Below are 22,701 nucleotides of genomic sequence, written 5' to 3'. Positions count from 1 at the left end.
CTCTCCCACCTCTTCCTCCACCTGATATCAATTAACACAACCAATGGAGATTTAAAAATGATGGAGTATGTTTGCGTATCACGGACAGCTTTTCTCTCCACTTTTTGTACTGTTGTTATGGGAACAGTGAATAACATTAAATTCTGAACTCTGTAAATTGGATGCTCCAAACTTCAAACTATACATGACTCAGTCTGATCGGAACACCACCCTACCAATCCATTGCATCCCACGGCATTTTTCCCAGGGCAGGTCAGACATTTACTTTTTTTTAACTGACACACTGATGACCACCCATGTTTAATTTAAATCCTCATACTCTTTTTAAACATGGTTCAGTCTTTGGTCTTTTTGGTTACCTTTAACACTGGCCTTCAGGAAGTTTCACCCAATATCCCGTACACAAGGCCTACTAGCAATTGGAAACCCAAGTATACTGTCTTTTGAAATGCTTCAAAATGGTAAGTCCTGACAGGACTGAATCCCACGCAACATTCCTTAATCAAACAGTTTCTTGTTTTATAGTTCTTGGCTCTCCCTTCCCTTTCGCGTCTCTGTTCTTCATTTGTTTAAACCACAGGGGCCATGATAAAGGATCCAGAATAGAAGATTGTACTATATTAGGTCTAAACTGGGTGTAAACCGAATTAAATAATTTCAAATTCTAATATAAAGTGTAAAATTGCAGTATGAGAATGGGGGATCAAACCCAGGACCTTCTTGCTGTGAATCGTAAGCTCTAACTGCTGCACCACCGTGCCACCAATAGCAATAGCAATATATAATATGATATAAGATGACCCTGAGTACCACCTAAAGAACATTCATACACCTACTGAACCACAGTTGGAGAGCTGCTGCTGAAGACTAAATGTTGATAGTGATTGTGTACAAATATAAACAAACATTAATATCTTCTTTTGAATCTTATATAAAAGCACACAAGAAAATATTTTGAATCCATTTTTATTGGAGTTGCTCTGTGATTTTTGGGCTTTATTTACATCATTTCACACGTCATTTTGAGCATTTCTGGATCATGGTGCATTCAAATCTTGCAAGTGGTACAGTATATGGCAAAGTCAAAGTGGAAGGGAAGAAAATAACAGCAACAACTGAGGAGTAAAAAATAGAAAAGCCGTGAGCAATAGTAGAGATGCTTGTTTTGGGACAGTGTGGACACACGTTCAATCTACCTGTACAATAATATTAATAATAACAATAGTAATAGTGCTATTCACAAACGTATGTACAATAGCCAAAGTATTTACAGTGGTCACATTGGGAACAAAGCCAGACCTGAGGAGGTTATCAACTTCCGCTCGAAGGCGTGGTGGCCTGAATGACGCAGTAAACATGTCCACAAGCCGGCGAGGAGCAGCTCTGCAGTGCATTGCTGGCCTGTAAATCACTGGATTATTGATTGATAAAACCACGTGGGGGACTTTGAAAGCACATGGGACCAGCTCCATAACAACAGTGTAGTGTTTATGTTTTTAGGCCTTATCAGTCCACATGTTGAGTCACAGTTCCTTTGCGTTTCAATATGGTCGGGTGCTGAGGTAGGCAGCAGATTAGATTAGATAACCTATAATGTAAGGGTTGGATGAGTCACGCAGCCGAATTGTGTCTGTATTTTGAAATGGTATAAAACACTCCTCAAAATTGACAACATGGAAGCTATGAACAAAAAAAAAAGTTCAAAATGTCTATACCAGCGGCCAAATGCAAGTTCTCCCCCCGCATCGCTTAAAGTCGACTAGCATCACTTCCTGGTCATATTGGAACGTCAGGGCGACGCCATACTGGTGCCGCTGTATCAATCACCAATCACTGTGCGATTGATGGGTATCACATGACTCTGCATCAGTATGGCAACCCCTAGCAGCAGCCGCGAATCACGTGTCTGCATAAGACCGATTCTCAAAAAATGACAAGCATACTTTACAAGAAAACACATTGGCCAGTTTCAGACAAGAGAAAACACCATGAATTAACGTACGTGTGCAGCATTTCACTCAAAACCAATAAATAATAAAAATTTCTTAAATAACAATCATCGTCTCATAATCACTTGTCTTCAAGTGATCAAAAATCATAACCTAAAACAGTCACGTTTTTAAAAAAAACAGTGAAATGCTTAGCTTCTCCCCAGTCCTTAGTGGTTCAGTTTTTACTGTGCACCTGCTCAAGCGCGCAACAGCACCACCTGGGGCAACACAATGCCTTTCTCTTCGAAACCTCCCCACTGGAAATTTCATTATTATACCTATTTCTTCTTTCAGAGTTTGTGTTGAGAAAAGTCCGCAAACCAGCCTTTTTATTTGGGAGTCCATCTTGGATTTGGTAACCTTTTTTTTTCCAGCAGCTTTGAGTGATAATAATAATAGCAGTAATAATATACAGTTTGAATGGGTGTCTTTTTATCAAGCTTTATAGCAGTTGCCTTGCGTTGTGAGAGCTAGCTGACCATTCGGCGCTACTTCGTTGGCTTCATCCTCCAGCAAACCCGATACGTCCGCGTTGGGGATGCTGTCGTGATAACTGCTAAAGCTAATGTTGTCCTCCTTCAACTCAATGGTCCAAAACGGCGCGTTGAGTTTGCGGTTTTGGTACTCGCGGTAGGTGTAAACCCCCCCGACGAACCCGAGCAGCAGCAGCACCACTAAGATGATGACCGCCAATATGATGATGTTGAACTGGGTCCAGGAGACTTCGGTGAGCGCGGCCGTGGTGTTGTCCGTGGGGCTGCCCAGGCTGGTCAGCAGGGCCTGCGTGGTGGTCGGGCCGAGGGCGGAGGAGGCGTTGGAGGTGGAGGGGGGCAGCGCTTTGGGGGCAGCAGTAGGGGAGGAGGGGAGGGAGAGAGGGGTGGAGCGGGTCGGGGGAGATGTGGGTGCTTCTGTGGAGCTGGTGGTGCTGGTGGTCTGGGCTGATGTCGGGACAAGCCTGAGCACTGGAGAGAGACAACGTGTTAGGAAATATTAGATACTGGGGGAAAGGATCGGATCGCAATACTTTTTGCTGCAATACCAAGAATCGATGCTTTAAAGTATCGTAATACTTTCAATACTTGCATTTTTATCATCCACGTCTTTGCTTTCTAGTAACAGTTACACAGCACTTTTCAGTCTTAGCACTTCAATAGATGTCATTTGTTTTTTATCAATGATCTTGAAATGATTATCCACACCTTCTCGTTTAGACTACTGTCACAGTTTCTTGTCAAAACAAATGTCTACTCTGTCTCGTCTTCAGCAGGTTCAGAACTCTCCAGCGAGGTTACTGACTCGCACCAATAGAACGGCTCATATTACTCTGATTCTGAAACACTTCATTGGCTCCCAGTCACTTTTCCTTGCCATTTTAAAATCCTGGTCCTGACCTTTAGAGCCTTTGCATGGTCAGGCTCCCTCCTACAGTAGAGACTTGTGTTGTCCTTATACCCACTCTCGGAGGCTGAGGTTTCTGGATCAGAACCATCTCATGGTCCCTAGTACTCATTTCAGGATCAGAGGTGATCGCTCCTTCCAGGCAGTCGCGCCAATGCTATGGAAGGATTTTCCGCCTTCCTTACACTTGCTTGATTCTGTTGATGTTTTTAAGAGCAAACTGAAAACCTATTTGTTTCAGAACGCGTTTTAATCCCAGAGTCTTCTGCCACTGCAGCAATACCAAATGGTGACTTCTTTTTAGCCAGACAGTGCATATAATAATATTTTTATGGATTGTCAGCCAAAACAATCAAACCAAAACGGCAGATATCATTTTTGTGAAAAATGTTTCACTTGAAGATTTAAACCTCAAAACCACATCAGTTGTATAGCAATTAAAGCAGTGGTGACTGATCATGACTACAGAGGTCTGTGTCATCAGTAAAGGAAGAGGGTACAAACAACATTTGAGGAGTACCAGAGGACGCCACAACCACAAAATAGTTATATGTTAGTTTGGTGAAGTGGGTTTCTGAGGAATAATGAATGAAAAGCAAATGGTCAATACAGACATGGAACGTCTGGATTTTGTCTGGATTTTGATGAAGATCAGACCACATTTTTGGACCAATTTAGGCAGAAATGTAAGATATTCCAAAGCGTTCACATACTTTTTCCTCCCACTATAGGCACCACCTAGATCTCAGTTCTTTCCTGATCACCGAGAGCAAGTAAAAAAGCAAATAAATGAACTAGAAACTGGAAAGTCTGGAAATACTGACAGAGTGGTATTTGTAAAACAATTTTGTCAGGCCGGATTTGGCTTGACGAGCCACGTCAGAGTCTGGTCTCACTCATTTTCTCATTTGAATTTTTCCCTCAACCCCTAAATCAACTGCATATCAGGTAAACTGCATGGTAGAGAAATAACTAATAATATTTCGTCACGGGGACGTCTTAGTTCCTGTTCCCGGCATTATGACTGAAGTGTGTTACTGGCATCACCGGCAACTGTGATGAAACAAATGAGCCATGCGTCTGGCGTCGATGAAGCGTTTGTTTCCAGGCAAAAAATAAATAAAAAATACATTACATAACCTTAACACTAATTAATCATGAAACTTCAACTTAAGAAAACCTGAAATATGCAACGATGAATCTAGCACAAGTACAGGTGACTACTTAAGAACTATTCCTACATTAGTAAAACATATATAAACTGAGCAATGTTCAATCATTAAGTTTCAGTCAAGTTCATTTTGTCGTTGAGAATGCTTCATCACAATTTAAAAATTTCATTTTTTCCCCCCAGATATTTCTGTCGCCTAAAATATGACTATATAAAAATGAAAAGAAGAGACTAAAATCATCCAAACTTCCACCCACAGTTTGAAAGAGCTACAGATCATTTCAGTTCACTGCCAAAGGAGCAGCTCTGTGTTTTGTTTATGTGGAGAACAAACACGAAGCAGAGGACCTTGATCAAATATGATAATAATAAATATTAGAAATGCAAAGTTGACTAAATCTGTGTTCAATTTTTGCCAAAAGACTAAAACTAAATTACAATATGGGTAACACGAGTTCCATGTGCAGGGACAGGGAACAAGAAAGTAAGTACACATGTAAGTACAGGTAATTACAAATGAAAATGCAAGATTTAATAAAGGTGTCCAAAGTGTAACAACTGTAAACATGTAAACGTGTAGCTGCGTCATCATATTGTTTTATAGATAAAGGGGGAAATCACTGCATGTTTAAATACACTGTTAATGCAGGGTGTGTACAGGCAGAAGCAAGTCAAATTGAATGCCTTTTTATGTCCAAATAGCAAATTTGTATGCTACGAAAAAAAAAAAATCTGTGTTTTCGGTGAACTTATGCAGTAAAAGTAATATCATAATTTTCAAAGAAATCAAAATTTAATACCAATCCAAAACAATGCCTCATGAACCTTTTGACCTTGATTTTGGCACAGTTAATTTACTGACTTTTAATGCCGTGTGCAAACCCTGTGTTGTGTAACTCCACGTGAGCGCAGGCTGCAACACCTTTATTACACCTTTATTACACCTTGTACCCCTTTGCTACATGTCCTACACCCTCATTACTCTTTGTACTTACATGTGTTATTACTTTCTTGTTACCTGACCTACACGTGGATCTTGCGGGCCGTAATCTTAAGTGCATTTGGATTTGTTGCCAGCCCTCACCTGACCGCGTGCAGTTGTGCGCCCGGGCGTCTCCCGCGTATCCCTGAGCACAGAGCTGGCAGTGTGGACCCGTGGTGTTGTTGGTGCAGCTGAGACAGTGTCCCGTTTGCGGATTGCAGATCTGGGGCGCCCCCTGGGGGTCAGAGTTGCCGCTGCAGTCACACGGTACGCAGATGTTGTCCCGTTTGAAGAAGCCCGCGCTGCACTGGTCACACCGAGGCCCCGAGTACGGAGCCAAGCAGCGGTCGCAAACTGGAGACCCACCGGCGTCTGGAGAGAGGGGGATGGATACAGTTATCACAATAGCAGAATAAATGGTTGTATAAATGGCAAACGATTAGGGTGAGGTGTACTTTATTGTCCACGATGCCATTTTTTGCTGTCAACATCCACAATCAAGTGGTAAAAGGCATGTAATTATTGTATTAGTCTAGTTTACCCCTCCTGCAACCGCCACCTTAATGTGGTGGAGGGGTTTGAGCACCCCTGGTAGGGTCTCTCCCAGGTCCTAGGTGACGGGTCAGATGAAGAGCGGCTCAGAAGCCCCTTATGAGAGACCAACGGGCCCGTTTAGAACCACGAGGCCGTCCTTCTGTGGACCCACCACCTGCGACCCGGCAACGGAAAAGTGGAAGAAAATGGATGGATGGATGGATGGATGGATGGATGGATGGATAGATAGTCTAGTTTAAGAGTTCATGTTTCAGATGATCAAAAAACAGTAAAAAGCTTTTTCTCGAGAAAGAAATTTAGATCAGGGGCCATCAACCCCATGCCTCAGTGTTTGTTTAAGATAATACTAATAGTATACTTAATAGTCTATACCAAAACCTCTTAACCCCCACCTGGAGTGAGCACATTTTCTCTAGTTTGGCATTACCCAAATCAAAAAGCTTAAAAAAAAAAATAGTGGTGAAAACACGATGTAAACAAGGATGACAAAGCAGAAAAGATGCAACAAAAATGTGATGAAAAAGCAGCAGGGCCGAGACCGTGAATAGGCTTTTGGCTCCTGAAATGGCTTGCCATTGGCTTCAACTGGCTTTATGTTGGCTTTTTGCTTTTTGTTGGCTTCCACTGGTTTTTTGGCGGAAGGCTAGTCCAAGAGCTTCCCCGTGGTAAGGGCTTCTTGTAACTGGAGCAGAATCGCACATGGTTGTTCTTGGCAGGGCACTTCATCATTGCCTCCAGTGTCTACATCAGGGGTGTCAAACTCATTTTGGGTCCCAGGCCAAAATTCAGCTCCCACAGCGGGTCGCGGGCCGCATATAATAGAGACATTTTTTCCAATAAATGAATAATAATAAGCTGTGATTTGGTCAAAGCCCCAACTTGCCTGTAGCTTCATTAATAACACTTGCATTGCGCTTTACAAGCCTGTGTCACAAGTTCCTCAAAGTACTATTCACCTTATTCCGGAGGTTCGCGTGGGTTGGGCGCTGCCATGAATTGTGCCCGCCCCTTTTCTCCTATCTGTTAACATGGGACTGGAGAAGTCCACATAAAAGTCCACTCTTTCCTTTTTTTCAAATTTAATGCCCCCTAGTGGCTAGAATGAGCATTCTGGTTATTCTTTAAAAAATCATAACTTCGCACAGGAAAGGGCAAGAGACGTACTTTTTTTTTTACATGCTCTGAAATGTATGCCCTACAGGGCAGGGCCGGATCAGGCCCGCGGGCCGTATGTTTGACACCCCTGGTCTACATGGATCGCAGGACACTGAGGTGGGGATGATTGCAAGACAATAATTTTTAATTTCATAACATTTAGTTTGATGTATTTTTGCTTGACAGTATATTTAAGTAAAAATTGAGCAATGACACTTGACAGCCGAGTTTGTTCCCGCTAAATCTGCATCAGACTATTTTTAAAATTGGGGGGTGGAGGGTGACAAAATGGTTAAGGAATCGAGAATATGAATATATGGTGTGGATAAATGCTTGAGGTAATAATCAAGTACGCCACTAGATGGCACAAACAGACCAATGCATATTCCAGAGATCATGTGCAAAACTGTAGCGAAACAAATCATGAATGACGTGAATTAGACACTTTAAGCCACGCAAGGCCTGGGTTGTAAACGAAATGTGCAGTCGTTTATTTTCATCCAATCACCAAATACACACCAAAGGCTACCACACACGCGCACACGCGCACACGCACACGCGCACGCGCACACGCACACGCACACGCACACACACACACACACACACACACACACACACACACACACACAAAACTAAACAAATAAAAACTCAAATGGCTTCATTGATGATTCTGTGTTGTGCTGTGGCTCTTGGGAGAGCAGTAGGCAGGTTGGAAGGTCTAAAATGTAAACTCTAGTGGAAAACAGGGGTACTGCATAGACCAGGACTCTCTGCTCTTTTATTTTTCTGTAATTTGTACAAAACCGCCTGCCTCCCTACTGTAGAGACAGTGGCACCCAGGTCGAAAGGGGTAGAAATGGAGCTGCTGCAAGTAGTTGCCCCCAAAATACCACTTAAATGACTAGCACTGTACCACTGAGCCATTTCCACTCAGACTGTGGCCTAGTTGTGGGTCTCTCCAGTGAAGTCATGTGACCTGCTGCTGATAAGCTTGATTTGCCCTCAGCGGGGGTCCTGGGGCGGATAGAGGGTTATATAACCAAACACAAACGGGAACGACTGATGCTATCTACATTGCTTCTGACCCCTGCATTTATGTATTATTGAGAAGATTCACGTCACAATATTTTCCAGAGTTCAAGTAGACTAACACTCAATGCACCTGTACATCTGTATAGACTCACGCTTTTGTTCTATGTCAAATTGTTGTTGTCTTTATCATAGTTTGTTGTTGTCTTTATCATAATTTAATCTTCTCACGCCTGCCCTCATAGTCTTATAGTTTAACGTTTTTCTAGTTTATGATTCAGAAGCCCCTTATGAGAGACCAGGAGGCCCGTTTAATCATGAGGCCGTCTGCCTGTGGACCCACCACCTGCAGGAGGAGCCTGTGGAAACGGGAGAAGATGGATGGATGGATGGATGGATGGATGGATGGATGGATGGATGGATGGATGGTGTCTTATGTTTCTTGTTGCATGATCCACCGAAAAAAAATTCCTAGTTGTGAACCTGTTCATAACCATGGTAATAAAATCAATTCTGATTCTGACTTCCCCAGCCGAGTTTCAAAATGGTTTTACCCCCGAATTCCTGTAAAGCAGGAACTTAATTAGCGGATAGTGTTCAGCAATGAATAAGGAAAATGCATGCCGCGATGTAAGTTGTTTTGCCTTGTGAACACTTTGTAGCATACATTTGGATTATTGTGGGTGAATAGGGGAAAAAAACAGAGAGAGATCACTTTGAAAGTTTTGCTGGAGATACTGATGATACAAAGCTGATTATACTGTATATATATATTTTGCAATGATATAAGAGCCAGGTTTAAATGTATGGGACTTTTTTGTTGACAAAGTACTAAGATTTTTCCAGATGGGATTATGGATAAATGGATTAGTTTTATGACTGGAAAAAATGTGGAAAACTCAAATTCCATCTTGAGTCACTGGAGTTGAAGTTGCATTTTCCCAAATAAATATAAAGCACTGTTCAATCAGTTAACATCTTATTGCGAAGAGTGGGCAATTTATTGATTTCCAGTTGAAAGTTTGTGCATTAAGAGAAAAAAGAGTTTTGTCTGCTGTATCTCCACATTAAAATCTGTTCCCACTACACTGTGACCACTCAAGACCATGAAAGCTACATCTCCATTTTCCAAAACTGAAAAGCAGTAATGTCAATATTGGGTTATTCCAATATCAAACGTCTCAGAGTAATATCATGGACTAATATTCCAGCTCATCACTTTCAGCACATGCTTTACAGTCGAATGTCCCACGCGGTGACCTCCTAAACCCGAGTGCAGATTTGAACAAATATTTCATGACGCGCGGCGCAGATGAGGCCAGTGCGAGTGAGTGAATGCACGGATGATTTGACGTGTGTGACCCACATTCAGGCGGCGGCAGCTCCGGTTCACCCCTGTGTCATAACAGAGCAGCGTTCACCGGATAGACCTTTATCAGCGGATTTACACGTGCCCAGACAATTTAGTAGATACACCACACACCGATGCACAAGAGATAGACTCAGTATGGTTTAAACTGCTTAATTTTTGGGCATCATCATGGAAAACAAGACTAAAAGTGGATAAAAAGGCTATACGGATAACTACAAACATGATGATAAAAACGCTAAATAAATTCAATCTTGGAAAATATTCTTCATGAACCCAAAATACAATCAAACCTGATCAATTTCCAAAACAGGGGTACGGGTTATGAGTACTTGAGCATTTAGCAGTGGGTGCTTGGAATAATTTCAGATTTAAAAATGTGTAGTGAAGTGAAACAGCAGAATTTCAAAATAAATTTCCAAGGAAAGTTTTTTTTTTTTCTTCAGTAAAAGATTTGAACACATTTTGAACACAATTTTTTTTCTTTTTTTCCACATTTTGAACACAACACGCTATAGATATAGACGGCAACGCATCATACAAGGGGGTGTGGCCTAGCCGAGGGGGAAGAAAACCTCTCATAGAAATAAAAATATTTTATTCTTATGAGCCGTTTTCTGGCAGAAAATATATTAATTCTACTATATATCACACACCAATACAGTCAAGCCAAAATCGGGTCCACGGGGAGGTTTTTTCACAGCAAATTGTTCGGTAGAAGCGAAAATCCGCACTCGTTAGCTAATGTAGCGTGAAGCTAATGTTAGCTTTGCTAGCTTTCTGGTTAACATTGTTCGTATTTATGGGCTGTTGAACCATTTTGTTCCCCACTATGAGTTTGTATTAATGTTTAGTAGAAAAGTATATTCATAATTCAGCATTTGGAGAAATAGGAGAAAGTTCAGTTTTTTCTTTTCTTTGTTTTCCCCCTGTGACTGCTCAAACATGACCATATAGGCAATTCCAAAAGTCTGCATCTATTAAATACTGAATAATCTTGGTTTATTTGGCTACTTTGTAATAATATTGACAACATCCTTGAGGTGGGGGTACTCAGAGTATAAATGCATGACTCAAGGGGTACGTGAGACAGAAAAGGTTGAGAACCACTGGTCAAGATGATGATCAGAGCCAGCAGAGTCCGTAAAAAGTCATATTTGGATTGATCAGTCACACACAATTCCCAAAATCTAGCTGGAGCAAGGAAACGGGGATTTTGTCCTAAGTGTCTTAAATATTGTAAAGAGAACGCTAGACAGCGCTACGTTCACTGGAATTCCATGTCCTTATTGTCTCTCAGTGATTAACATAGGATTTCCCTTCATTTCAATTCATTTTCATGCAAAAGTCCAGCTCTACATTGTTAACACTATACTATAATGACTCCTCGACTTCTATACTGCGCTTTATATTAGGCTATTTCATTTTCTTTGCTTGTCTGGACACATTGTAGTTGACGGGGCAGCAGTAGCTCAGACCGCACGGCCAGTTGTGTAGGAGAATCTGAAGCCGCTGATGTGTCCCGGCTGTGACCCTCTCCGTTCCACCTCAGCCTGGTTTATGTCCCTTTCCTTCCCGTGAAGCATGAACCTTGTTCTCCGCAGTGCCTCGAATCAGACCAAATGTGACCTGACAGCGCAAGTGCATACAAACGCACGTGTACACAACGCTGCTGTTGCCATGCAGATTAGCGCAGTTGATTTTTCTTTCTTTTGCAGAATCAAGTGTAGTTTTTCTTTGGGTTGTAGCAACGAGGAGCCGTGCGTTACACTGTTTTAACGCACTACGCAGAATCTACAGCAAAACACCGAGACAAATGTTCTCAAGCCTTTTTCTACTCAGACGTTACTATGGCAACACACACAGCTTTAACTTTTACATGTTTTTTTACCGCTTTGTAGTGTGTATTAATCGACTGTCACCAATTAACTTTTTGTAATGCCAATTGTCAAACCTATAAAACAGACTTTTGGGTGAACAATTGGCAAAGTTTATCCCAGTAGGTCACTGCCAGCAGACTAGAACAGTCTCTTTGCAATACACCCTGATTGAGAATGAGGAAGTAATAAAGCTCAATGATAAATAGTGCTACTAATCAGGCAGCGCACGTAGATCAATTACAGTTTACAGATAAAGCAGAGCTGCGCGGACGCTCTGTGAAAACTGTCCAGGAGGCTAAACGCTGGGTCTGAGCCAAACTGCAATTAAGGTCATGTTACTGGAGTTAACAAGTTTAACATTGATCACGCGGGGCCGCAAACAAACCACAACACGCTGCTAACGTACAGCTGAACAGAGCTTTCTAGTGACATCGTCTGGGATATTTCAAAGATTAGTACGTTTTTAATCTGTTCGTTTGTACACTTTTTGGTTGGGGGACAGAACAATTTTGAGATCATGTAGTTGCAATTTAATGACAAATAAGAGAAATTGAAGATTGCTATGCAGACAGAATCTTATGGAACTCCCACAAATGAAGCTTCAGCGCAAATTAAACCTGGAAGACGTACCTGCAGCCTTCATTCATCGCCTCATCAACGGCAGCCTTCACTAATCATCCAATCACGGCCCCAGCTCAAGCCGCACCTTTGCTCTGCTTCAGCCATTCATCGCCCAGGATCCCCTTCGTACGCCCCCCGGTCCATCACTCGGCCATTTCCCAGCTGTGGTGTAACCCTCCTCCGCCCCTCCTCCGCCTGGCGTCTACTCAGGCCTGCTCATCGGGCTCGTCCTACCACCACCAGTGTCCGGGCTCCGGGGGAAGATTCTGGCCATCATCCATAGACGCCATGTATTCCATATCATTAATGCAATCTTCTGCCGGGGTCTGAGCCCCAATCCCAATTCACGTCAAATAAAACCTTTCTAATGCAGTCTGTCTCTGGTTAAAATGGCTACAGTCGAAGGGGGAAACTAAGTTGAAAGTTCAAGCAAATAAAGACACAGACACATGAGGGGGTGAAAAGTGGTTCAACAGCCCATAAATACATAAATAACATAGAATTCTAACCATAATGCTAACGTTAGCTTCATGCTCCAAGCTAATGGCTAACTTAGAGTGCCATTCTTTTTTTTTTTTTACTTCTACTAGATCATCTGCTCAGTAAGACCATTCACAATGACCTGATTTTAACTTGACTTTACTTGTGGGTGCTAAACAGGCTTACAGTCCAACGGGAAGCTTAGGAAAAGAGTGCGATTATAATAATTTCCATAACAACATTCCTTCCCCTTTGCGTTGTCAGCGACTTCAATGAATGCGTACTATTAGTCAACCGCTTGGTGTACCGATTATTTATTTCTTTTCTGTTCTCTAATTGGTTGTATTTAGTTTTAGTGGTTTTCATTATTTATTTTCTGTGTTGTCCTTATAATATAATAATAATAATAATAATAACAATAATAGTATTTTTTTTCACTTGTTTGGATACTCTGGGGCAAGGATCCAAAAAAAGCAGCTATAGTAGTAATAATAGTAGTAGTAGCCGTCGGACGTGATGATGAAGAGTAGTAAAAAATGCATGAAAGGGTTGCAATTTTAATGATTTTAAATATAGTGGGACATTTGCATTGACCAACACAAAGTCCATCCACAAATCAAGCTCAGATGGCCCCACGGAGAGAGGGAGAAGCGGGTTACTCCACAACTAGGTTACAAAGTGAATTATTCAGCAGAAAAGATGTAGTACAGTGAACATGGGCCGCGCTCCGAGTTAGAAACAAGCCCTATGTGTGCAAGCGCAGAGGCTAAATTTGTCTCAACTAAAGAAGACGTGGGAAAAAATGTCTCCATGTCAAAATTGTTCCTTTCCAAAACATCATCGACACCAGGTGCGTCTTTAAACACCATTTCGTTCTCAGATCTGACATCCTTTAGGGCCCTGATGCAAATCCCGGTTCACCCCGCAGCGGAGAGGTTTTGATTGTGGGGAATGTAGGTCATTTGCAGAAACAGATGAGAGCCGTGGGGTCACAATCACATACTGTAGGTCGAGTTAATCCCAGACTGTCTGGAAAATGCATCCGCTTTACCACCAGGATCATGTATGTAGAGATCAATGCATTGATTTTAGTGGGACCTTTACCATAGAACTGGCTTTATTGCCAGATGATGCTGGTTAATGTATGTAGGGCTGTGCAACTAAGGTGAGGCACTGCTGGTGAATAGGGAAAGAATAGATTCAATTTGATACCTTTGCTGTAGATTACTGACGTAAATATCATAACATATATAGCAAGTTTTTTGTAATTTGATCATATAAAAAGAAGTTGCTTTAGTTATGCTTTAGTAATGCTTTTACTTTCGCAAAAGGCATTGGAGGTATCTTGTTCAGCTTTTGAATAAGAGAGAAAAAAATAATAATTTTGCTTTGTTGTTTGGGTCAGGCTAGGTATTAGAACTCAAAAAAGCAATAGTCCTTCCAACTATTGTGCAAGATTGGGTTCGTCAATGTTACTTCAGTGGAGTGTTATAAAAACGGCCCTAAAGTTTTGTAGCGTATGCACATGTGTGTGTATATCCAAGGAGACTTTTGCAGCTCGTGTCGAATTACTATATTTGGATTACAGAGTTGTGAATATTGACTTCCTGACACTCGAGTCATAAATAAACATGCCAGAGGATGAGTTAAACCAAGATGACTAATGTACATCTTCACCTGCCGTGTCTGGTCTTAATGGAAATGTAGTCTATCAGGTTTACTACTAATGCATTAAGCTACTGCCCTTATGTTGCAGGGTGACAGAGCAGCACTGACCAGTGTGGCAGGTCCCGTTGGAGGTGGTGTTGGAGCAAGGACAGGGGGCACAGGCTTCACCAGGGCCGCTGCTGGGTCTGCGGTAAAACCCAGGCCTGCACTCCTCACAGTTGGATCCCTGGGTGTTCCCTTCGCAGTTCAGACAGACACCTAAAGCAAGAGAGAGAAGAAGACATTTAGATCAGATGTAGGGTTAAGGGTGCGTGAGGGGGCTGTCAGGCATCAGCGGCAGTGGCCAAACATCCTCAAGCGCATCTGGTATCCCTAATTTACTAGTCTACTTGATGCGACGATGTGGGACCACCTTCTCGTCTCTCACACACAGAAAAAAACTGATTTGATCTGATTGAATTGCTTTTGAGATTTTGTCATTGAAATTGTTATTTTAATCCTGATTTTCCTAGAGCCTATACATGGCAGTTTTGTTTTTTCATCCTATTTCTGTCACTTATTTGCATGCATGAGTGGGTGGGGAAAAAATACTTTGCATTTTGAACTGTATGTGTTTGGTCTACTTACTGAACTAAACAAGACGGGGATGAACTATGAACTATGAACTATTTACTGACAATGACCCAATATATAGGCTACTGTGGTAATGAAATGGTTGGAAATAGGTTCACGTCTTTAGGCTGCTAACATCAGTGTCCAAGTCATTTTGTATAATCTTCAATTAATATTTCAAAAGGCTGCAAGGTTTATCAATATCGAATCGCAATCGAGGTTTGGACTCCTGCAATAACCTCAAGAGGTGGATAATTTTTCTTTTCTTCTGTCTCATTTTAGTGATAGTTCACCGATCAGAATTGTCGAATCTCTCATCTCAAGTTCAGCTGAATCAGATAAAAGGTCTGCATTTCCATAAAGCAGTATTTAGATAGAAGCGTTGTAATTTTAGTCACGTGGCTGTCCCCCAGAGGTACTATGAATGTCGGGGTAACTCCTCCAGAAGAGGGCGCTGTCCATATAAAACCAAATATTTTGGAAAGTAGATTATTTGTGTATTGTTCCCATGTGGGGACATTAGAGCAAGAATATGTTGTTTGACTAAAGTCTAAAGTCTTTCACTCATTATTTTAGCAGTTTATGCATTTAAATGTTTCAAATATAAAAATCACAAATCGAATCATAATATTTGTTAGGTTCTTTTTTCAAAAACGTGCAGGCCTACTTTGGACTTCTGGACTTCTCACTAGATAATTACTACGGATGAGAACGGGGTGGGCAAACTGGGCATGTTTAAAGCTGTTGAATTACAGGGTCATTTTTCAGTCAGAGACACAACAAAGGAAAGTTTAGTTTCCGCCGAAAATGCCTTTGAGATAACAGCGTTCTCAGAGGAAGAGAGGGAAGAGTCATGCATTTCATTTGTGTGATGATTGGAGCTGAACAAGACGGTCAAGGTAAAGTGATCACACAAAAAGTACACTTAAGTACATGAAGGTCATTTGTCATATCTGATGTGTGCAGTGTAAAAGATTAACACAAAGCCTTGAGAGTCAATAAATCCACCTCAGATACCTTTTTGTGGAAGTTAATGTGCTACAGAAGTTGAAGAAAAAATGAGTAATGACCAAAGACAACACAATTACTCAAAACAGTGTGTAAAAGTCAAAAGTATGTTTTTGACAAGGAAACAGCATTATGTTAATGCTACGTGGTTAAAAGCTCAAAAAAGTTTATTATGTCGTAACATGTGCCGTTATAATATCTGAATCAAACTTAAGTGCTTTTGACCGGCGCTACTTTGTTATCCCAGACTAGCGAAAACAATATGCCTCAAAAAAGGCATTACATCAAGCACTGTCAAGTGTTAATTGAATCACCCTAAACGTCTAGTAATATTTCCATTAGAGCTTTAGAGCACTGCTGAGAGCATAAACGTTACTTAGCTCTCCAGTAATGTACCATTACGGTGCTGTTCCTTAAGCCTGACCTCTTTCAGACCTACTATTTAAGCTGTAAAAGTCATAAACCCTGGAGTGATTCACTGTGCTCTGACAGGCTGTTAGCCTTAGCCCAGGTCTGTTGCTGACTGTAGAATATAATTTATTGGTTGGTGAAAAACATCATGTTTACGCAAGTAAGTGCTTTACGTAAAGACCTACATGTTGCTCAGGAAAGAAATTATGGTCGTAATTTTTGCCTCCATTCTAGATTTGGAACACTTAAATGAAAAAAAAGACAATATAGCACAAAAGAAATTACTTGAAATCACAACATTATGTCCGTACTGGCAGAACATTAATTTCAGTATTGGGGCAACAGTAGCGGGCCATCGTGAATCTGCTCTTGCTGAATAGTGTTGCACTTTAAGAAGCTTGCCAGCTTTGTAGAGCACAACACAAGTGCAAGTTGTGTTAAAGGCGCGTTATGGAGGTTTTTAGGAGTACAAACCTGGATATGAATGTGTATTTGACCTTTGACCTTGCTCAAGACAGAGCGAGTCAAGACAAGACTTAAAAATGCATATAACTGAAAGCATTTGATCTACACTCTTGCCTCTTACTGTAATTGATTAATTCTATGTTGATGTTTTTATTGATTGTATTTGTTTTCTTATATTTATGCAACTGTGAAGCACTTTGAATTGCCTTGTGTATGAATTGTGCTCTACAATTAAACTTGCCTTGCCTGCCTTGCCTTGTAGTGACCCAGTAGCTGTGTAACTGGTTAGCATGTGGCCTTTACTTTCCATCACAGTGGCGACTCGATCAATTGTTTTGAGGGTTTTTGGTTGGTTTTCTCTGCTGATGTAATAAACATTTGATCTTGGAGCATCATAGAGGCCACTGTGATGGAAAGTAAAGCCGCTCTGCTAAAATACATCCACTGGGTTACTAAAAGGCCAAACACACACAAATGACTTTTTTTCCCTTTTTTTTTTCTTTTCTATTTTAAGTTCCATAATGCACCTTTAAAATATATAATAAACCACTATCAATGAATATCTCTGAAGCAGTGAGTCTTGTGTGGCATTGGGGCCCACCAGGCGAAACACAAAATAAAAGATCATTATCAAAACAACTCCAGACTTGTTTCCAGACTTTTTTTCTGCAGATACAGAAAGAAATGTTCACTGGGAAAGTCTCGCAACACCTTATAGGCTTCCTGACACTCCATCTGAGAAACCGCTCGCAAGTAAATACACTTAACCTTGTCAAAACTCCTCAAATTCAGATTGGGTTTCAGAATTCCCTCATGTAGATTAGGCCGGCCGTGGTTCATTTTGGCAGTGTAACGCATGAGGACAGAGCTGGTCATGTCTCGGGCTGTTGACAGTGAGGATAGAGGCATAACAAGTTTAACAAACACGTCGATGGTGGAGGCCTGTCCTGTCTGCCAGTGTTGACACCAAAACAAGTTGCTCTCGAAAGGAAAGCACTTGGTTACAGCTATTACAGATTTAATACATGCTTCTTGTTGAGCCAGCTTCAATTTGACACAATCCGCAATGTTTGCTTTGAAAACAGTTGTAGAGTCATGTGACTAGTTCGACCTGTTGCACCAGAAGAAGAATAAAAAATGGTAATCCAGATATTTGTGTTGGTTAATTGGCATAAAGACATGCAGAGGCATGACTGTGTGAGTCTTTTCACCCCAGTGTAACATAGGGCATAACAATTTGCGACTAAACAGACGGCGCCGCTGGAATCGCCCATATATGGTCATGTTTGAAGCAGCTGGGGGGGAAAACAAAGAGGAGAAAAATCTAAACTTTCCATAATTACTCCAAAACTACTTTAACAAATGCTGAATCATGAATATAGTTTTCTACTCAATACAGATACAAAGACATGGAGAGGAGGAAAGTGATTCAACAGCCCATAATTACATAAATAACAGAGAATGCTAACATGATGATTCATGTTAGCGTCATGCTACATACTAACACTAGCCACAACTGCAGTTTTTTCGCTTAATGACTACTGAACAGTGAATAAGTGAAGTATGTGACGAACTACTCATTATGATTAACTGTAGTAGTGTTAGTCACACTATAGCTAATGAATTGTTCATGATGAATTAAGTGATCCTTCATCATTTATTCGTTTTAGTGATAAGTTAGTTTAGTTCTTATTTATTGTTTCTGTTTTTATTTCTGTGTATTGTTTTATACTCATTTAGTGGTGGAGCTAATTTATATTGTTTAGGTTTCATTGTTTTTATGACCTCATGTGCAGCAAATGTTGTTGTTTAAATGTTAATAATGATAAATGATAAATAAAGTGGATTGGATTGGAGTACATGCAGCTACAGTTGTTTTTTGCGCTAACCACTCTGCTACTGAGACTCCCACCCTCGACTGAAAACCCAGTTAGTGATCACCAGGGGTTTGTGTTAACCTAATTTACAGTGCACATCATTTTTCCTTGTTAGGTGCTCAATATGAATTATCTTATTAGCTTATCCCGCTTTTTTTTTCACTCAATGACGCACCTGTGTTCTCTTTCAGCGTAGACTGCGATTTTGTTTAGCCTGTGTGTTCATTTGTTTAGTCTATTGATGTGGACATTTTGGCTTCTTTCTGCTGAAAATGGCGCGTCTCTGTCACCTTTATGCGCGTGGGGTGGGGGGCGTTGATATTTGCATTTACTTCCATTGTGTTCTTGGCCCGGGGGAGAGCACACAGGGGCGGCCTTTACTGTCCTCGGCGAAGGTAATCTACTCACAGAAGGCCACAGAGTCCATCTGCCCTGCTTTATAATGGCAGGACATATGGCCACTACCAACGCCCCCCCCCCCCTCAACATTAGCACCGATCTGCCCCACTCCCTTTAATCTGAAAGACACACTGTAAGAAAGAGACCGGGCTTTGCTTTGAACAGGTGCTCCCTCATGACGCTAGTAATCAAAGTGGTAAACCGATACAGCCATTGTTCTCCTCTGAAAATAGACCTGCAGCCACAACCTACTGATATTTATCAGTCTTGAATATTATTGCAATCATTACTAAACGATTACGACCATTAAAAATATCTAAAGGAATTGGTTTCGTCATCAAACGCCAGTCAAAACCAGGAAAAAAATCGAGACCAACACAAGTTAAACATATAACTAAAAAAACTGAACTTTTGCACATTTTTAAATTCGTCAGATTGAAGACCTGCAGTGATGTTGCGAGACGTGGCTTCTTGTGATACTGCAATAGCAATAATTTGATGAACTATTGTGCAGTCCCAACGTAAATAGGAAAAGTAAGAGTCACCTGTTCTTCCAGACTATGGAAGAAACTACAAAACGTCGCAGCAGTGCAAGGGCACATTTTCTTATCACATTATGAAGCTACAGCAGGGCTGCCTGCCACATCTAGTAGTCAACACTAAGTAATAAATATTTGTCCAGATTTTACACAAAGGTGACTCATGCCTTTCTTGCTTTAAGGTTTCTGTGGGGAATTAAAAGTCATTATATTAATTTAGCCAAAATCAAGGCCTGAAATGTCATTAAAAATTATTATCAAACTAGCATGAAATCTAAATGTATAGGAAAATGATGTCATTGCTCAACAATTTTAATGAAAATACCGCAATTTTGGTCTATAACTGAAATTGAAATTTCCCTGTGTTTGTGCACTCTCTTGCCTGTGGGGGGTGTTTAACGTCAAACTGGTTTCCCCCTGTTGCAGATGCCTAACGCCAAAAAAGTACTACATGACCAAAGAAAATAAACATTGCCACCACAGTTTGACTAACTGTGATGATCTGGGGTCACTGCAGTTGGTCAGGTCTGGGTTCAGCAACACACCGTAGGCCTGTCACGATAACAAATTCAAATACCACACAAGCTGCAATAAACATGAAATATAATGTAAAGAAAAAGAAATATCGAGCTCAAAAATGTATCGTTTATCTGTTATTTAATGAACGATAAGTCGATACAGTAAATACGTGACAGCCCTAACAACACGTGCCCAAATATTGAGATCAGCTGAACATCCTGAGTGACCAGGTTATTCTTCCCTGATGACAATGCCAGGACTCATCTGGCTCACATTATGAAAGAGTGGTTCAGTAATCATGAGTCCAGATCTTAACCCCATTGAGAATCTTTGGGATGTGCTGGAGAAGGCTTTGTACAGTGGTCACACTCTCCCATCATCAATGCAAGATCTTGGTGAAAAGTTAATGCAACAATGAATGTTTTGGCATTGCGGAAGTTTATCGAAACAATGCCACAGCGAATGTGTGCTGTAATCAAAGCCAAAGGAGGTCGAATTAAGTATTAGAGCATGTGACCTTTCTTTATTTTTGGTCAGGCAGTGTGTTTTACTTTGAATGTTTTTATTAAGAGACTATGGGAGTGCAATGCAACAACAGCGCCGCAGAAGACAGGGGCACAACACAAAAACAAAATCCATGACAGGAAATAAACAATACATGTTTTAGCCCTTGTGCCTTCACAAGAAAAAAAACAACAACAAAAAAACAAATGTGTTATTGTAGACACGCCACTGTCTCCACCACGGTCACTGTGGCACAAAACGGTCCTCAAAAATACAGTTCATCGCAACATATTCAACACCCTCTGATGACCCAGCACACAGCTACATATGAACGACAAATTAGCTTGACACTTCTTCGACTAAATCCAGGCTGAAAAAGAAGAGGGACTGAAGAGACTGAAGAGAAAGCAGCACCGCCGCTGAAGTTATGGGAAAAGACAAACAACGGGAAGCGAAAGTGGCAGTTTTTCTTTACTTTCCCAGAGTCAATATCGCCTCTAATGAAGCGAGGCAGTTTGTGTGCTGCCGAAGACCCAAATCAGACACGTTACTGCGGGTAAATAACACAGGGGTGATAAGAGCCGTAAAGACTGAGGATACGTTTATGGTCGATATAATGAGAATGTCACAGGCTCCGTCGAAACGAAGAGTCGTCCATTCACACAGACAGCTGCTCCGTTTACCAGGGGTCCTAATGTAATGCCTGTTTCAGAGGGAAGGGGGCCATAAAAGCTTAGAGTTATGAGGAACCAAGCGGAGAATTTAATTAAAGATGTAATTTGGCTTTTGTTATGGAGAAATCCCTTTGAATTGGAGATAGGCAAGCGCAGATGCTGGCGTCTTATGTCTAATGAAAAGGATGTTGCCATTTTGTGACAACGTGAAAGGAAAAGCAAACACAGACAGACTTGCATTTTGATGATATTAGCTTAATGAAGCGCAAGAGCATGCGGTCATGATACCAGTTTCTCTGCATGTGCTGATCAAGCTAAAGGACTATTTATTGATCAACAATGATGTACAAACAGTGGTTTTCCGACTGAGGGACACTGGCTTCTTATTGCTTTTGTCATTCATCAATACATTTAATTTGATCGTTCCTGCGTAAGTAGGGATGGGAATTGATGCGTTTTTATTGATATCAATGCCTGTTGCACCAGAAGAAGAATAAATGATAATCCAGATATTTGTGTCAGTTACGTGCAGAGGCATGACTGTGCGAGTGGTTGCCTAATCATTTCTCATATGGATGTGGTACTTTATCAATTCTATCATTGATTCCAACTAATTTAAAAATCGGCTATAAATTATAATATGTGCATGTTTCTTGTAGCTTTTATTTAAACAGGAGAGTAAATACATATATTTGACATATTCTGACATAAAATCACATCATACAAAGCATTTTTAAAAAGCCAAAACACTCGTTTGACTAAGTCAAGTTGCAACTCTCAGTGTCGGCGCAGTTGTTTCTGAATGATGCCAAGCCAGTGCACAGAAGCACATGTTTCAGCACGTGCTCATTGTTTCTGTGCTTACGTAGTAGCTGCAGTTTATGAGCTCTCATAAAGACGACAGATTTGTAGCGCCGATCCAAAAACAGCCAAGACTTTAGTTGAACATGACATAGACATGAAGTGAAAGTGGTGCATGCTGTCTTGGATCTGCAGCAGCTCCGTGCCTGTAGGTTTAATATTAAGAGGCTGCGGTGCAAAGTGGCATCGATAAAAAGCATCATTAATAAAGGAGACGTGCGTTTCCGATGGATTGCTCAAGTAGAACTGGTTCTCGATTCCCATCCCTATGCCTAAGGCTGCACTATAAATTACCCTGGAATCAAAATCACAGTTTTAATGGGCATGATTAGTAACATGCAAAGATAAGAGGATATTTAGAGGCGCAGATGGTAGAGCGGAAGGTCGGGGATTCAAATCCCCGGCTCCTGCAGGTGCAGACTGTCGTTGTGTCCTTGGGCAAGACACTTCACCCAATGCCTATGTGTGAGTGGTTGGTGGTGGTAGATGGGACCGTTGGCGCAGATGTGAGCAGCCTTGCTACTGTCAGTCTA

At 41.2% G+C, this 22,701-nt stretch overlaps 1 protein-coding gene across 1 annotated transcript in view; it reads right to left on the bottom strand.

The window, feature by feature from the left end:
- Positions 1–963: 963 nt before the first annotated feature.
- LOC306959343 (multiple epidermal growth factor-like domains protein 9) overlaps positions 964–22,701 on the bottom strand; it is a 55,872-nt gene continuing 34,134 nt past the window's right edge. Inside the window, exons 4-6 of the mRNA XM_079551431.1 lie at positions 14,408–14,557; positions 5,645–5,914; positions 964–2,953 (exon numbers count right to left, since the gene is read on the bottom strand). Of these exons, the coding sequence (XP_079407557.1) occupies positions 2,427–2,953; positions 5,645–5,914; positions 14,408–14,557 (947 nt within the window). The 3' untranslated portion in view covers positions 964–2,426. The remainder of the gene's footprint in view (positions 2,954–5,644; positions 5,915–14,407; positions 14,558–22,701) is intronic.

The sequence above is a fragment of the Gobius niger genome (assembly GCF_951799975.1).
Source record: "Gobius niger genome assembly, chromosome: 1".
Lineage (NCBI taxonomy): Eukaryota > Metazoa > Chordata > Actinopteri > Gobiiformes > Gobiidae > Gobius > Gobius niger.
This window is presented reverse-complemented; position numbering and strand designations above follow the sequence as displayed.